Below are 19,568 nucleotides of genomic sequence, written 5' to 3'. Positions count from 1 at the left end.
ACCCAGCAGCCAGAGTTTTATACCGAGTTGCTTGAAATTTTGTACAAACATAACACTTAGTCGTATAGTCAAGTGTGCAAAATTTGATTGAAATCGGTTCAGATTTATATATAGCTCCCATATATAGCTTTCGTCCGATTTACACTCATATGACCACAGAGGCCAATTTTTTGCTCCGATTTAGTTGAACATTTGCACATGGAGTAGAATTAGCATTGTAGCTATGCCTGCCAAATTTGGTTGAAATCGGTTCAGATTTAGGTATAGCTCCCATATATATGTTTTTCTGATTTCGACAAAAATGGTCAAAATGCCAACATTTTCCTTGTAAAATCGCCACTGCTTAGTCGAAAAGTTGTAAAACTCACTCTAATTTTCCTAAACTTGTAATACATATATATCGAGCGATAAATCATAAATAAACTTTTGCGAAGTTTCCTTAAAATTGCTTCAGATTTAAATGTTTCCCATATTTTTTTACTAAAATTGTGTTGCACCCTAGTGCATTAGCCAACTTAAATTTTGAGTCTATAGATTTTGTAAAAGTCTATCAATTTCTGTCCAAATCGAGTGATATTTAAATGTATGCATTTGGGACAAATCCTTGTATATAGCACCCAACACATTTGACGGATGTGATATGGTATCGAAAATTTAGATCTACAAAGTGGTGCAGGGTATAATATAGTCGGCCCCGCCCGACTTTAGACTTTCCTTACTTGTTTTCTACTAAGATTCACCCTACAACATGAAAGCTTCAATTTAAATTGTATGTTTAACAAATGGTATAATTTCGATATGAATATGAAAATTTCCCATTTAAAGTCTGACATTCATTTAGATAGTAAGAGCACACATAACAACATACTCCGTTTTTAGCATATATGTATAATTGATACCATCACACAATTTCTTTCCTTACCTTAACTATACATTTATGTGAAAATGACATGCATTCCTATAACCCCTGATTATAAACATATTTTCTTTATATAAAAACAAAACTTTTAAATTTATCCACGTTTCTCACAAAACAAAAAACTACAAATATAACAAAACAAACACAACAACACATCTTCTCTAAATTCTTCTACAACAAAACAAACCAAACAAAAAAACTCCAAATCTATTCTATTCTCCCATTACCACCAAACAAAAAAAAATCGAACACACAAATCTATACAAAATCTATGCGCGACACTACTACAGCAAATTAAGCAAGAACATTTACAAAGTACTAAGGCTCAAGTAAAAGCCTACAGTGATTTGATATACCTCACACAATTACAACAACAGCAACATCAACAGCAGCTGCAACAGGAAGAGGAGATCTATATTGATGGTAGACATTATAAAATAGTACGTAAATCTCAACAAACACCACAGCAGCAGCAACAACAACAACATCATGTTTTACAAATTGAACAACATCCTAGTCCAGCGTCTTCGACCACCACCCAAAATTATCCCGTTTATGCCAGTCCAGCTTTAAGCTCCACCGGTAATTCCTCACCAGCCTTACACAATGTAGCCACCACCCCACCCCAAGTTATTGTCTATAAAACACCAACAGCAGCACCGGCGGCTGAATCACCCATACGACGAGCACATGTTGCAAACGCTGGTTCGCCTGCAACAGTGGCCGCAGTAGCAGCAGTATCGGCAGCACCAAATCATAATAGTGCCGTTGCCTATTCATCTGTGATACAAAGCACATTGCAGCAGCAACAACAACAGCAGCAGCAGCAACAACAGCAATTGCAACATCAACAGCAACAATTACATATGTGGAAAATTGAAGAAGATGATGCCGCGGCTGGCCAAGAGGATATAAAGAATGTATTGCAATTACAGGTTAAACAAGAACATCACACTTTGGACTATGCTGGGAACAATGTAGTCCTAAGTGATAATTTGATATTTAATTTACCACCTGGTTTGGAAATTAAACAAACGATGGTAAACAATGGTGGTAGTAGTAATGCACAACACCAAACGGCAGCCGCTTTGGCCAATTCAGTTTTACAGCATACGCAACAGCAACAACAGCACCAGCAGCAGCAATTGCTGGCCCAACAGCAACTTTATAATGAACAAAAAATGCAACAACAACAGCCCGCAGCTGAAAAACGCCGCCAGCATATGATTGCCAATATGTTAATGTCACCGTCCACCAATAATACGGCGTCGCCCTCAACGGCGTCTTCAAATAATCACCATGCTAATTCTACGTCCTCGTCTTCTTCAGGCACAACAACAACGTCACAGATTCAAATAAATTCTAAGGTTTGTATTTTATTATTTCTTTGTTTCCGTTTTATTTTTCATTTGAGGAACAATTTATTTTTTTTTTTCTTTTTCTTCTATTATTTCAATGTATCGCAACTTTCTTTAAAAAATATGCATAAATGCAAAAATACATTTTTGATTATTTTGTTGTATTAATTTAAGAATTTTTGAATTATTCGAATTTTATATTATTGGACGAAATTCATTCCTTCAAACTCTACCATAACCTAATGAAACCATTCCATAGAGCCACATATAAGGATCCGTTTAGACTTTATTAGAACTGATCCTTTAAATACGAGCTACGAAAATGATTTTTAATATATTGTTTTAGCCAGCCCATTGTCCAACAACTAAGTTGCTTACTTATTTTCTTAAAAAAAAAAGATCCTATGATTTGTACTGGAGAGGTATATCGAAGAATTGACTTGGTATCACGGTTACCACACCAGCCAAAAATAATATACCAAAAGAAAAATCTTATTTTGTTAAAATTTTATTTCTATAGAAAAGTTTCTCAAAAAATTATTTCTGTAGAAAATTGTATTTCCAAAGAAAATTTTTTCAAAATTTTATTTCTATAGAAAATTTTTTCTAAATTTTATTTCTATAGAAAATTTTGTCAAAATTTTATTTCTATGGGAAATTTTGTAAAAATTTTGGTTTTTGATGTTTTTTATTTGATATATATGATATACATATTTGTAATCATAAATGTCCACTAATCAAATTTATAATGTCCCCTCCTGTATATTGAACGAAAGCATTCTTTGGCATTCCAAACGAAAGAGAAACAATATGCGTCAAGAAAATAAATATTTGAAGGAATACTCATTTTTTTTTTTGATTATCAATGTATTCTCATAGCAACAAAACGAACTTTCAAAATAGAAAACCCCAAATTGATTCGACTCGTGTGACTACTTTTCGGAAATTTCGATTTTTTTGGTGCTTTTTGATGGATTTTGTTGTCCCAAGATAAAATCCATCAAAAAAGTGATCACATTGAGAACACTATGTTTTTTTATGCCTTTTAGAGTTGTGTTTGGCAAAAATTTAACATGAAGAAGGTTGCGATATATATTTTTTTAATTTTATTTTGTAATGCTACTATTTATAATTTTGTTGTTGTTTTTTTTTTAATTTTGAGGTTATGTAGGTTAGGTCAAACGTATCAATCATAAGTAGAAAATCATATAACATTTTCATTTCTTATTTAATATTACGGAATAAATATAGAAAAATGTTATATAGTTGCTGAGATAGAGCAGTGTGCTTCTAGGATATCTTTGTAAATCCTAAGAGGCAGAATTTTATTAGGAGCACAGGAACTGTGCATTGCAAATCTTAAGAAGCAAACATGTGTTAGGAGCATAGCAGTTCATGGGAGCGTTTAATGTTGGAAGTAATTTGTCTTTTTAGTACACCGAAAAAAGTGTTTTGTTGTTTGTTTCAATCACGATTCAACACAATTGGTCCCATTAATTTACAATTGCTTCAATTACGGAAGCGATATTGTCATTCACCATAATTGTTGATCGCTTCTGGGTGTTTGTTTCCTTCAAGCAGCCCAATTGTTGGTCGTATAGTTCCGAGTTAACCGTTATGCCATATGGGAGCAGCTTATAATAGGGCAGGGCTCCCGTCATCAAACACACAGCCCTTTATACCTGGCATTGTCACTGTTGTCACTTTGCAAACTGGCCCTCACTATCACAGAAAAAATATCACCAAAATATTTACAAGTAAAAAGTTAATTGAAGTTGAAAATATTTTCAATTAATAAATTAATTGATATAATTAACTTTTTAATCAAGATAGAAACATTAAGTTAATTAAGTAAATGATTGAAAATTTAAAAATGTTTAATTAAAAAATTAATTGATACAATTAACTTTTTAATGAAGATAGAAACATTAATTTAATTAAGTAAATGATTGAAAATTGAAAAATTTTTAATTAAAAAATTGATACAATTAACTTTTCAATCAAATTCGAAGGACTAAGTCAGTTAAAAAAAGTGATGAAAATTTTTTTTTTATTTTATAATTAAAAATTCATTTCAAACAATCAATTTTTATTCCAAATAAAAACTCTTAGCCAATTTAGAAAGTAATTGAAAATATATACCTTTTTTAATTAAAAAATTAATTGAGTTTTGCAATCAACATCAATTAAATTTTTAATTGAATCAATTAAAAAATTAATTGAAATTATTTTTTAATCAAGAATTTTTTCTATGCCCGATTAAAACTGTAATTGATACTATCATTTTTATGATTGAAGACATTTCAATTAAAAAAATTAAATGGATCAATTAATTTCGTGATTGAGTCAGATTTTTTTTTTTGTGTACTAGTTCTACTTTGAAAAGAGATGTTGCAGTTACTTAGCTCGAAATTAAAACAACATATGCGAAATTACTTTATCCAATTATCTGCTGAGACACTGTAATCGAGAATAGCGAATATCTAAGTTTTTCAATGTGGCAATAACACTCAAAAATAAAAGGCAATGGGAATGACTTCATATAATTTAGGATTGGCAGAGAAAACCTTAATTTTATTGTTCAAAGTAAAAATGACAGAAATAACATCGAATTTTAGAAACTTATTAAAAATTGTTCAAATTCGCTACTTAGAATTATGGCCTTCAAGAGGTCGATAAAATTGACAAGTGTCTCTGCGGTATTTTAGTCCATTGCCGTCTTGAGATGATCGACACTTGGTATTTTTTAGCGCTAAACGCCTTACTGTTCGAAATGTCACAAGGGCAAAAGTCCAACCGATTGAGATCCGGAGAATTTGGTGACCATTGTGTGGTAGAAATGAATGGCTCTTGAATTCTGGTAGTCAATATATGATCTATATTTTCAGCTGACATCTTTGACAAGTAAAATCGATCATGTTGTTTATTCACAAACTGCTGTTTGAAATAACAATTTTTTATAGAAATAAAATTTCTATAGAAATAAAATTTTGACAAAATTTTCTATTGAAATAAAGTTTTGAGAAAATTTTCTATAGAAGTAAAATTTTTTACAAAATGTTCTATAGAAATAAAATTTTTGACAAAATTTTCTATAGAAATAAAATTTTTTACAAAATTTTCTATAGATATAAAATTTTTGACAATATTTTCTATAGAAATAAAATTTGTGACAATATTTTCTATAGAAATAAAATTTTTGACAAAATTTTCTATAGAAACAAAATTTTGACAATATTTTGCTACAGAAATAAAATTTTGCAAAAATTTTCTATTGAAATAAAGTTTTGAGAAAATGTTCTATAGAAATAACATTTTTGAGAAAATGTTCTATAGAAATAAAATTTTTGACAAAATTTTCTATAGAAATAAAATTTTGAGAAAATTTTCGGTGGAAATAAAATTTTGAGAAAATTTTCGGTGGAAATAAAATTTTGGGAAAATTTTTGGTAGAAATAAAATTTTTGACAATATTTTCTATGGAAATAAAATTTTTGAGAAAATTTTCTATTAAAATAAAATTTTTGACAAAATTTTCTATAGAAATAAAATTTTTGACAAAATTTTCTATAGAAATAAAATTTTTGACAAAATTTTCTATAGAAATAAAATTTTTGACAATATTTTCTATAGAAATAAATTTTTTGACAAATTTTCTATAGAAATAAACTTTTTGACAAAATTTTCTATAGAAATAAAATTTGTGACAATATTTTCTATAGAAATAAAATTTTTGACAAAATTTTCTATAGAAACAAAATTTTGACAATATTTTGCTACAGAAATAAAATTTTGCAAACTTTTTTTTTATAGAAATAAACTTTTGCAAAAATTTTCTATTGAAATAAAGTTTTGAGAAAATGTTCTATAGAAATAACATTTTTGAGAAAATGTTCTATAGAAATAAAATTTTTGACAAAATTTTCTATAGAAATAAAATTTTTGACAAAATTTTCTATAGAAATAAAATTTTGAGAAAATTTTCTATAGAAATAAAATGTTGGGAAAATTTTTGGTAGAAATAAAATTTTTGACAATATTTTCTATAGAAATAAAATTTTGACAATATTTTTTTGACAATATTTTCTATATAAATAAAAGTTTGACAATATTTTGCTACTGAAATAAAATTTTGCAAACATTTTCTATAGAAATAAAATTTTTGATAAAATTTTCTATAGAAATAAAATTTTGACAAAATTTTCTATAGAAATTAAATTTTTGAGAAAATTTTCTATAGAAATACAATTTTTGACAATATATTGCTAGAGAAATAAAATTTTGCAAACATTTGCTATAGAAATAAAATTTTGCAAAAATTTTCTATTGAAATAAAGTTTTGAGAAAATTTTCTATAGAAATAAAATTTTTGAGAAAATTTTCTATTGAAGTAAAGTTTTGAGAAAATTTTCTATACACAGAAAAAAATATCAGGAAAAATTTTCCAATTAAAATTTTAATTGAGTTTTAAAAAATGTTCAATTAAAAATTTAATTGATTCAACAAATTTTTTAACTGAAAAAAAAATCAATCACAAAAATTAATAGTTTCAATTAATATTTTAATTGGATCAATTAATTTTTTAATTGACTTCCAAGTAATTTTGTAATTGATACTATCATATCGGTGGTTGAAGACATTTCAATTAAAAATTAATTGGATCAATTAATTTCGTGATTGAAGACAAAAAATATTTTTTTGTGTGTAGAAATAAAATTTTTGACAAAATGTTCTATAGAAATAAAATTTTGGGAAAATTTTTGGTAGAAATAAAATTTTGGACAATATTTTCTATAGAAATAAAATTTTTGAGAAAATTTTCTATTGAAATAAAGTTTTGAGAAAATTTTCTATAGAAATAAAATTTTTTTGACAAAATGTTCTATAGAAATAAAATTTTGGGAAAATTTTTGGTAGAAATAAAATTTTGGACAATATTTTCTATAGAAATAAAGTTTTGAAAAAATTTTCTATAGAAATAAGATTTTTGAGAAAATGTTCTATAGAAATAAAATTTTTGACAAAATTTCCTATAAAAATAAAATTTTGAGAAAATTTTCTATAGAAATAAAATGTTGGGAAAATTTTTGGTAGAAATAAAATTTTTGACAATATTTTCTATAGAAATAAAATTTTTGACAATATTTTCTATAGAAATAAAATTTTGATAATATTTTGCTATTGAAATAAAATTTTGCAAACATTTTCTTTAGAAAAAAAAAATTGCAAACATTTTCTATAAAAATACAATTTTGACAAAATTTTCTATAGAAATAAAATTTTTGATAAAATTGTCTATAGAAATAAAATTTTGCAAACATTTTCTATAGAAAAAAAATGTGAGAAAATTTTCTATGGAAATAAAATTTTGACAAAATTTTCTATAGAAATAAAATTTTGAAAAAATTTTCTATAGAAATAAAATTTTGAGAAAATATTTTATAGAAATAAAATTTTGACAATTTTTTTTGTAAGTTTGTTAACAATAAAATGAACTATTACTGGAATCGGTTGTCACACGAGCGAGAAGTGATAGCAACCTGATGGTGGTTGCAAACATATCTGCCACATTGTATTTGCATAGATGTTATTCAAGTGTGTAAAAAGTTGGATAGGCTCATATGTTTTTCATAATTTTAAATTGAAGTGATTTTACACCTTTCAACCTATTCAATACTATCAAATATTTTTGATATTATTGAATAGGTTGAAAACAGTCCTAGGTTTTTTTTTAGTTTCACAAAACAGAATATTGAATTGAGTGAAGAATATTCTATTAAATTGTCAATATGTTACGATTTCCATTAGAAATTTCTATGTAAATTTAGCTAGGTCTCTTCTTCTATGTAAAAAATGTTTCTCACTTTGTAAAAATATTTTTGGTTTAGCTTTGCTGCACATAAATGTTAATTTAAATATTAAAATCAAAAAGAAAATGTTTAACTTATAAGTATGTGATGGTTTGCAATTAACAGCAAGAAGCAAATTTGTTTACAAAATTCGATACCACAAAAAAAATCAAAGAAACAATCATCTTCCTCTCTGTGTATCTCTACCACTGTCTCTCTGCCTGTCTCTGTCAGTTCTTTTTCCTAACAAAAGTAAGAATAGTACTTAGATAAATACTAATATTAAATTTAAAAAAATCAATGTTTTTTGAATTTAAAAAAATTTATCTATAGCTGGTAACAATTTTCTTTGTATTTTTTTTTTCTTAATTTTTCTTAGTTTTGTCTAACGTTTAGTAAATACTAACACATAATGCTTTAGCTGAAAACAAAACTTAACACCCACCTAAACTCTTTATATGTTTATAATAAATTGTTTGTAATTTTTGTTTTAAATCGATAATTAAACTTATTTGAACCTGTGACGTTTCAAAGTATAAACCAATAAAAAAAAACGTATGCCATGTTGAGGAAGATGAGCGTAAGAAATCTTGTAATACAATTTCTTTTTTAAAAAATTTCAATTTTTCATATATACATATATGTATAAAATAAATAATTGTTTAAATATTTATATATATATATATACATAAACACACATACACACAGACGCACGCACATACAGAAAAGGAAAATTACACATTTTCTTCTTATCAAGTGGCGTAAAATTGCTTGTTTTGGTTCTCTTCACGAAATTCAAGCTTTTGCTTGCTCGCTTGGCCTAAGGAAATTATTAATCGGAGTTTCCTTTTTATTGCAGGCCGAGGAGAAACATCAACAGCAGCAACAACAGATGGTGACAAAAACCACTAAGACACCACGAAAGAGACAGCCTAAAAAGACGCTTATAACAAATGACTATGAGGCTGAACCGGCACAGCAGGAGACAACAGCTGCAAGTCATCATCAGCAGCAACAACAGCAACAGCATGTCCAGCAGCAGCAACAACAACAACAGCAGCAGCAACAACAGGCCACATATTACGATTTCAATAATAAATGGAATACTACAGCGCTGAAACAGGAAAATAATACAACAACGCCGGCTGTTCAAGTGCCGGCTATAAATATACCAACATACGTAAATCCTCATGCCCAACAACAACAGCAGCAACAACAGCAGCAGCAGCAGCAACAACAACAGCAACAACAACAGCAGCAACAGCAGCAGCAAGCGGCAGCTGCAGCTACAGGACATCAGCAACAGCAAGTGCCACAGCCCGCTCATTTGCAATCATCACAAGCCCAATCACATTTAACCAACCTATCGTCGTATTATCCAAATTTCACACAACAAATTGCCTCACAATACACAGCCTGTATGCAACAGACGGCAGGTGCCATACAACACACCCTGTATAATCTCAATCAACACCAACAGCAAATCCAACAAGCCACTGCTGCCCAACAACAACAGGCTGTAGCTGCTGCAGCCGTTGCCGCCGCCGTAACTGCACAGCCTTCTTCTGCTTCCTCGTCGTCGTCTGCGTCGCATGCAACAACGCAACAACAGCAGCAGCAACAGCAGCAACAACAAGAGGAGCAACAACAACAGCAAGCTGCCCAAGAAGCAGCCAGTAATAAAGTCATTGTTCCCAATATAGAAGAAGAGCTGGATTTTCTAGCCGATTCAACGCCCAAACAGGGCTATGCCAGTGCCAGTGAATCACGCAATGCAAGTACGAAGCCAACAAATATCGGCATTTACAATCCCCATAGTAATAGTGACGATAAATCATTGGGTGCAAAATCGAATTCTTTGTCGAATAGCAGTTCCACAAATGCTGGTGTGGGCAATAGTACAACATCGCTAATATCGTCTTCGACAGCCTATGTGCCTCCAGAGAAAAAGCCTGTTGTTGGTACATCGATAGGTGAAAAAAAGACACAGTTTATGGACAGCTATCTAAAGTTCTTGCAAGGTGATCGTGAAGAGGATACATCGTCTACGGCGAAAGGTGGTCGCAAGAATAATTATCAGAAGACGGGAGTAGGTGGTGCTGCAGGGGGTGCTGGTGGTGGTCCGGGCGGTGTTGGTGGTGGTGGAAGTGGAAGTGGTGGTGGTGGTGGAGGCGCTGGTGGTGGTGGTGGCAACAAGCGTGGCAAAAATAACCAAAATCAACAACAACAAGCCCAACAGCAACAACAACAACAACAACAACAACAACAGCAAAACCAAGCACAAACACAAAATATTCCATCGGGAACAGATGAGACAATGTCCAATGCTCATATGGCTGGCAATCTAGATCCCCATGGTGCCCAAGGTCAAATAGTAACTGGCGATGATGGTCATCAAATCAAAATTCTATCACAAACACAAATATTACCTAAAAAGCGACCACATGCACAAATGCAGGCTGCGGCTGCAGCAGCTGCTGCTCAACAAACATCAAACACAAATTCGAATTCCCATACAGGTACATCGGTGATACAGCAACACCCTCAACACTCGGATCATCAGCAACAACAACAACAGCATGAGCAATCATTCCGTCCCTATGGACAACATCCACAACATCAGCAGCAGCAGCAACATCATCAGCAACAACAACAGCAATACTGTGCTCAGCTAGGTTTTGGATCATCACCCGGATCATCAACTGCCTCAGGTGCTGGCGGTTCCAGTCAAGGTATGTTGCTACTTGACCAACAAAATTCTTCTTCTCGTAGCCGTAGTCCATTACATGCTTTCAACAACAACTCTGCTACTACTACTACTACAGCTCCTCACCATAATTCCTCTTCCGCCGCCACTAGCGTACCACACAACAATCACCATCATTTCTTAAATTTTCTCTGGTCATGGCGTTAATATAAAGAGTGACATACTACAAACAAAAAACAGAACTGCAATAAAAAACAAGCTATATTTTGTCATACCACAACCACTATAATCGTTATAAATAATTACACAAAAAAAAAAAAACAAAAATAAATATATATCCAAAATATATAAATAGAGATAAATAGAGGAGCAGAGTCTTTTTTCTAAGGACATATTCATATTCTCTCTCCCTTGCTATATATATCATACAAAAGCTATATATTTATTGTCAGAAATTATTTTCTACTATACAAATCTCTCCTCGCAGATATATTTCAAAAAAAGATAGATTCCTATAAAAAAGTTGAAGAAGCTAAAAAGATACATAAAAAATTCGGCTCCGCTTCCAAACCATCCATTATGAGAATATAATGAAATATATTCGATTTTGTATAAAAATTAGCTTCCTAGCAATTCCGTTTTTCTTCATTTTGTTTTCATGGTTTAGTCTTGTACAAAGGTATTACAAATCAAAAAAAATATATATATTTTTTAATTATTGTTAAAGTTCGAAAGTATTTTTGTTTTTGTTTTTTTTTTTTTTTTTTATTTTCCAAAATCTAAAACAAAAAGAAAAAAATTTATTTATTTAGTCAAGCGAAAAAAAAGCAATCAAAAATAATAAAAACTCTTCTATGTAAATGTTGTTTTTACTATTACCCCAATGCTGGCTGGCTGCACGGAAAAAAACAAAGATTTTATGATAAAAAGGGAAATTTTATGTGGTTGTGTGAGATAAATATGTGGTGGTATGGTATGGTATGTGGCTATTTGCGGTATGTGCGGAGGAGTAATTATGATGTTTTGGTTGGTGTATGCTGGAAGTACATACATTTATTTTATTTTGCCTTATTTTAATTTTATTATATTTAAAAAAAATATTCTTTGTTTTATTGTTTAATTTTGGGCATTTTTACAGCATTTACTACTAACAATATTCAATATTAATTAACATATTTTCTATGGCGGTAACCTCATAGGACACTGACTGCTGTTTTTCAACAGACAGAAAAACTACTATTTTTTATTTTTTGTTAAAACAGCAAATAATATGTTATTTTGGAAAAACCAGATATAGTGCTGAAAAGTCATTCTCTGCTGATTCGGAAATATAACTGAATTACTTATGCAATAATTGAAATAATGACACACATTGGACCTTTAAAAATTCATACATTAAAAAACAATAAATAGTTTTTTTATTATTAAATTAAATCTCACGTGCCATTTTTGGCAAAATGTTCTATAGAAATAAAATTTTGACAAAATTTTCTATAGAAATAAAATTTTGCAAAAATGTTCTATAGAATAAAATGTTCAGACAATTTTCCATAAAAATACAATTTTGCAAAAAATTTTCTATAGAAATAAAATATTCAGAAAATTTTCTATAAAAATATAATTTTCTATAGAAATAAAATTTTCGAAAATTCTCTATAGAAATAAACATTTCAGAAAATTTTCTATAGAAATAATATTTTCAGAAGATTTTCTATAGAAATAAAATTATCAGGAGATTTTCTATAGAAAAAAATTTTCAGAAAAGTTTCTATAGAAATTAAATTCATATTCATACTTTATTTGTAATTCAATCTACTAAAAAAATACATAAAGTCAAAGCAGAATTGAAGAATTTTAATGTTTATCCTAAACTCTTAAATTTAGATATGTATATAGCCCTAAGAAAAGGTTTCTACAGAAATAAAATCTTCAGGCAATTTTCTATAGAAATAAAATTTTCTACGGAAATAAATTTTTCAGAAAGTTTTCTATAGAAATAAAATTTTGACAAAATTTTCTGTATAAATAAAATTTTCACAAAATTTTCTATAGGAATAAAATTATCAGATGATTTTCTATAGAAATAAAATTATCAGATGATTTTCTATAGAAATAAAATATTCAGATGATTTTCTATAGAAATAAAATCTTCAGAAAATTTTCTATAGAAATAAAATTATCAGAAGATTTTCTGTATAAGTAAAATTTTCAGAAAATTTTCTACACAAATAAAATCTTCAGAAAATTTTCTATAGAAATAAAATTATCAGAAGATTTTCTATAGAAATAAAATTATCAGGAGATTTTCTATATAAATAAAAAAAATTCTATAGATATAAAATTTTCCAAAAATTTTCTATAGAAATAAAATTTGCCAAAATTTTGTATAGAAATAACATTTTGACCAAATTTTCTACAGAAATAAAATTTTCAGAAAATTTTCTATAGAAATAAAATTTTGACAAAATTTTCTGTATAAATAATATTTTGACAAAATTTTCTATAGAAATAAAATTTTTGATAAAATTTTCTATAGAAATAAAATTTTGGAGAAAATTTTCTATAGAAATAAAATTTTGACAAAATTTTCTATAGAAATAAAATTTTGGAGAAAATTTTCTATAGAAATAACATTTTGACAAAATTTTCTTTAGAAATAATATTTTCAGAAAATTTTCTATAGAAATAAAATTATCAGATGATTTTCTATAGAAATAAAATCTTCAGAAAATTTTCTATAGAAATAAAATTATCAGAAGATTTTCTGTATAAGTAAAATTTTCAGAAAATTTTCTACACAAATAAAATCTTCAGAAATTTTTCTACAGAAATAAAATTATCAAGATTTTCTATAGAAATAAAATTATCAGGAGATTTTCTATATAAATAAAAAAAATTCTACAGATATAAAATTTTGCAAAAATTTTCTATAGAAATAAAATTTGCCAAAATTTTGTATAGAAATAACATTTTGACCAAATTTTCTACAGAAATAAAATTACAGAAAATTTTCTATAGAAATAAAATTTTGACAAAATTTTCTGTATAAATAATATTTTGACAAAATTTTCTATAGAAATAAAATTTTGACAAAATTTTCTATAGAAATAAAATTTTTGAGAAAATTTTCTATAGAAATAAAATTTTGGAGAAAATTTTCTATAGAAATAAAATTTTGACAAACTTTTCTATAGAAATAAAATTTTGACAAAAAAACTTGGCAACACTGCTATGAACAACTAACTAAATTTTTGCCTCTCGGAAAAATAATTAAAATCGTTTTAAACAAGATTTTAAAGTAGTTCAATTGTGATTCCAGTTTAATATTTTTGCATCGCAGATAACGGAAAAACTCATATATCTGCTGGATTATTCTTGATTTGTAGATTACATAAAATTGCAACTTTTTGTGACCTGTTGATCAGTATATGTAAACAAACAAAAGCTGCCGCCATCTGATTGATTGTTTATTTACCACCATGCCGCTTGCTTCTAAAATATTTCTTTGTCCAATTTGCAAAGAGAAAATACTAAAAACGAAGTATAATATGCGATGTTCTGGGTGCTCCGATTGTTTCCACCTTGCCTGTGTTGGCTTCACTGAGGAGGAGGCTCGAAATAACAAAATGTTAGTATATACATGTGTCAAATGCTCAAGTAGTAGCAGCGATTTGCCTATTGTTGCTGAGAATGCTCTGGTTGTAGCCGCTGTGGAGCCTGTTCTCTCTGCCTCTATGGATGTTACTACTGGTTCTGCTGTGGTATCTAACTCTGTAAGTCATGTTGGTGGTAAATCTGTTGATGGTGCTGTGGATGCCGCGGTGGTCTCTGCCACTGCGGTCTCAACAGAGAAAAATGACATTGCGGGTTTGGAGCTTCGCTTAGATAGCTTGGCAAACTCTCTAAATGCAGAGATGGAAACCCAAATACATAAATGTATGATGGAGTTTAAAAGTAAAGTACATGATATCATTAATAAGGTAAAATTTGAGTTAATGCAACAGATTGCTGATATGAAAAAGGATATTGTTGTCTGCCAAACAGACTTATCACAAGTAAAGAAAGATATTGCTAATTGTCAATCTTCGCTGGCTGAAATAAATAAAAGGCTTTCAGCTGACATCAAAAGTTTAACAAAGAATAATAATGTTCTTCAAAGGAGGTTGAATAGAGCTAACATCGTAGTGAATGGGCTACCCACTGATATACCAGACTTAAGACAGTCCATTGTAAAAATTTGTAGCCTGTGTGATATTGATATACAGAACCGTGATATACAGCACAGTTGTTATTTTGCTGGGAGGAATTCGGTTCTAGTAAAATTTAACTCAATATATACCAGAGATAAAGTAATGGCAAATTATCATCGGCGTAGACCTATTCAACTAAAGGAGGTAGTTGGTGGAGTTTCTTTATCTAGGGTCTATTTGAATGATCATTTGACACAAGACTCGTCTGCACTTCTTTATAAGTGCCGGAAACTCCGGAATAAAAAAATTATCACTAAATATGTACTTGTGAATGGAGATCTGCCTAAGGTCAGAGTGACCTTTCCAGATAAGGGGGAGAAGGTTTTCGACTTGGATGAATGCAGTAGATTATTAAATACTACTGAAGACCCTATAAATTAAAAATGTATATTTTTAGTAGATTTAAAATTGCTTTTAGTTACTTTTTCCGGGAAACTTTCATGGTTATTTTTGTTTTTATAGCAATTTCATGTGTAAAAAAAAAAACAAAAAAAAAAAAAAAAAAAACAAAAAGAAAAAAATGGTAATGATCCAATTTAAATTTAGGCTCCCCAAAAATTGTTTATTCCTTATTATCAATGGTTCATAACATTAACCTTGGTCCCATTATTGATGATGTGTCTTATTTTAAAAGGAAATTTGGTAGATTAAAAGATGATTTTAATTTTGGCCATATGAATTGTCAAAGTATTCGTCCATCAAATTATAGCACCAAAATGGATGAAATTAAAAGCTTGCTTGTAAACAGTGGAATTAAGGCATTTGGTGTCTCTGAAACTTGGCTAAAGCCTTATGTACCTTCTAAAGCGGTTACTATTCCCGGGTATTCACTTGTTCGTAATGATCGGTCCGTTGGTAGAGGTGGCGGAGTGGGTATTTACGTGTCTTCGAGAATGAAGTATAAAGTCGCTTTTCGTTCAAACAACTCCCTTGATTGTGAGTCTCTTTTCCTTGATATTCAGTGCAGTTCCTCAAGTCTCCTGTTTGGTGTTGTTTATATACCTCATGGGCGAGTGGATGTTTTTGAGAGAATGCACTCTGAACTTTTATCTAGGTTCTCCAATATAATTATAGTGGGGGATTTTAATTGTAATTTATTTGATATAAATAAATCTGCGCATATGCGCTCCATTGGTAGTCGTTTGGGTATGAATATTCTCCATAAATCTTGTCCCACTCATTTTGATGTGGCTCATGACACTTGTTCCCTGATAGACTATGTTATGGTTAGTGATATCACATGTATTAAGATGTATGACCAGGCACAATGTCCTGCTATCTCCCACCATGCATTCATTTTTGGATGTCTATCTTTTCCAGTAAGCTATTCGGAGGAATTTATTGAGTATCGTGACTATCGTAGTATTGATTGGGATGGTTTTTTCAATATCTATAATAACTTTAATTCTGATGCCTTTTTCTTTACATCTAATGTTGATATGCAACTTGATATATTGTCTGATCTTATAAGAGATCTATTTTCATTTGTTCCTCTTGTAAGGAAAAGAAAGATGACGAGGACGGATACTTGGTTGGATTCTAGCCGAATAAGGTATTTTAGATCTCTTAGAGATATAGCTTATAGGGAATATCTAAGGTGCCGCAGTGATGAGAATTGGCGTGCTTATTGTGTGTACAGGAATAAGACTAAATCGGTCATGCGTTCGGAGAGGAGAAGGTATTACTGTGGTATGTTTAGTAGAATGGATGATACCCAAATCTGGTCAACGTTAAGATCTTCTGGTTGTTTGGATGATGATGATTGTGTCCCTGACATTGATGTTAATTATGTTAATGATTTTTTCGTCTCGAACACATTATCTGGAGTAAACAGCCAAACTTTTTCTGGTTGGAGTGGAGAAATGGTAGGCGAATCATTAGATACTTTTTCTTTCAATTGTGTTTTTGGGTCTGATATTGAGAAAGCTATGAATAGTCTCAAACCCTCATCGGTAGGAGTGGATGGCATCCCTGTTAAGTTTCTGAAGATTATATTTCCGTATATTTCTTGTCTCTTGCTTCACCTTTTTAATAGCATAATTCTGACATGTAAATATCCGGATGCATGGAAAGTCGCTAAGGTGGTTCCTGTTCCTAAGAGTAAAGGCTCGTTTAATGTGGAGAATTTGAGGCCAATTAGTATTTTGCCTTCTTTATCCAAGCTCTTTGAATATGTAGTGAGAGATGCTGTTCAGGAGTACATAGATGATCGAAAATTGCTCAACGATTTCCAATATGGATTTCGCCATGGAATTAGTACAGCCTCACATCTGCTTCATTTGACAGATGCAATCAGAGAATCTATTGGTTGTGGTGAATATGGAGTTTTAGTTGGTCTGGATTTATCAAGGGCATTTGACAGGATGAACCATTCGAAATTGATTCAGAAGCTTCGAGCTCAGTTTCATTTCTCTGATACTGCCTGCAGACTCATCTCATCTTATTTATCTGGACGATCACAGTTTGTCTCTGTACGTGGTGTTAATTCTGAAATTAGACATATTTCTAGTGGTGTCCCACAAGGATCCGTTCTTGGACCACTGCTTTTTATATTGTATGTGAATGATATTTTTGTTTCGTCTCCAATTGGTGAATGTTTTCCGTTTCTTTATGCGGATGATATTCATCTTTTTTTCAGTAGTACTTCTACTTTGCAACTTGAGATGAATATTAATCATGTTTTGGAACATGTTAGTCGGTGGGTTTGTGATAACGATTTTGTCATAAATAACTCTAAATCTAGAGCTATGTTCTTTTATCATACAAATACTGAAGTAGAATTGAATATAAAAGTCAATGGTTATGGAGTCCCTTTCGTTACTGAGATGAGATGTCTTGGTGTAGTGTTGGATAGGAGACTTAGTTTTGAACATCATGTTGACTCTATTTTTTCGAAAGTTATGTCCACTCTTCGGAGGCTTTACTCGCTAAATTTGTTTATGCCAGTTCATATTAGGAAGAGATTGGGTTTTTCATTACTAATGTCTTCTGTTAATTACTGTATTGAAGTAGTATCAGGTGCGAATTTGGCTTGTTTTAGTAGGCTACAACGAATAGTGAATATGATTGTCCGGTTTGTTTTCTCTTTAAGGCGCAATGATCACACTTCGGGCAGTGTATTAGAGTTTCTAGGGGTGCCTTTTCCTATGTATATTGAGCATAAGGTTTTGATGTTGTTTTATAGGCTAGTAAATACGGGTTCTCCACCTCTGCTCCGAAGCCGTTTTATTTTTTCAAGGTCAATCAGAAATCCGCAGATAATTTTCCCTCGCTTTAATACGGCTGTTTGTGATCGATCTTTTACAGTGCGTGTCGCTAGAATCTGGAATCATCTTCCGCTTCATTTAAGAAAGTTTTCTTATTCTACTAAGGAATTTTCTCGAAGACATTTTCTTCATTTAAAAGAATGTATTCAATGATAAAAATCATTTCTTTTTCTAGTCATCAATAATGGACCATAATTTCACATATTTTTTTATTTCTTTATTGTTGTAGGCTGGGGAGCCAAGGTCTTGTCTTCTTTTTTCTTTTTTTTTTAATTAAAAAAAAAAAATTAATTTATATATATATTTTTTTTATGTTAATTCTAATATTTTTATTATATATTTATTTATTAGCTTAATTGTTATTAAATTCTTTTAGATTTTTTTTTAATATTTTTCTTAATAAACCTGTTATTGTAGTTTATTACCGCATAAATCTGTAATATATTGTTAATTAGGCCAGGTTTGGCTTTGTGTATATTACTTTGGAGAATAATAAATGAAATGAAATGAAATGAAAAATAAAATTTTGACAAAATTTTCTTTAAAAATAAAATTTTCAGAAAATTTTCTATAGAAATAAAATTATCAGATGATTTTCTATAGAAATAAAATTTTCAGAAGATTTTCTGTATAAGTAAAATTTTCAGAAAATTTTCTACATAAATAAAATCTTCAGAAAATTTTCTATAGAAATAAAATTATCAGAAGATTTTCTATAGAAATAAAATTATCAGGAGATTTTCTATATAAATAAAAAAAAATTTCTATAGAAATAAAATTTGCCAAAATTTTGTATAGAAATAACATTTTCACAAAATTTTCTACAGAAACAAAATTTTCAGAAAATTTTCTATAGAAATAAAATTTTGACAAAATTTTCTGTATAAAAAATATTTTGACAAAATTTTCTATAGAAATAAAATTTTGACAAAATTTTGTATAGATACTACAATACATGTATAATAGGCCTTTATTGGCTTCCTTTGTATTGATGACTGAATAAATAAATAAATAAATAGAAATAAAATTTTGACAAAATTTTCTATAGAAATAAAATTTTGACAAAATTTTCTATAGAAATAAAATTTTGCCAAAATTTTCTATAGAAATAAAATTTTTGACAAAATTTTCTATAGAAATAAAATTTTGACAAAATTTTCTATAGAAATAAAATTTTGAGAAAATTTTCTATAGAAATAAAATTTTTGACAAAATTTTC

The 19,568-nt window shown here is 29.4% G+C and overlaps 1 protein-coding gene across 3 annotated transcripts in view; it reads left to right on the top strand.

Moving 5' to 3' along the window:
• LOC142236983 (uncharacterized) overlaps window positions 1-19,568 on the top strand; it is a 52,600-nt gene that overhangs the window by 16,579 nt on the left and 16,453 nt on the right. Inside the window, exons 3-4 of one of the 3 annotated variants that reach the window (XM_075308269.1) lie at window positions 1,297-2,286; window positions 8,986-10,858. In XM_075308269.1, coding sequence (XP_075164384.1) covers window positions 1,297-2,286; window positions 8,986-10,858 — 2,863 coding nt within the window. Of the gene's footprint in view, window positions 1-1,209; window positions 2,287-8,985; window positions 10,859-19,568 lie in introns of all 3 variants that reach the window. The other 2 variants (XM_075308268.1, XM_075308270.1) reach the window with 2 other exon arrangements.

This window comes from Haematobia irritans, chromosome 4, assembly GCF_050003625.1.
Source record: "Haematobia irritans isolate KBUSLIRL chromosome 4, ASM5000362v1, whole genome shotgun sequence".
Classification (NCBI taxonomy): domain Eukaryota; kingdom Metazoa; phylum Arthropoda; class Insecta; order Diptera; family Muscidae; genus Haematobia; species Haematobia irritans.
The sequence above is the reverse complement of the archived record's forward strand: the minus strand, read 5'-3'. Positions and strand labels throughout refer to the sequence as shown.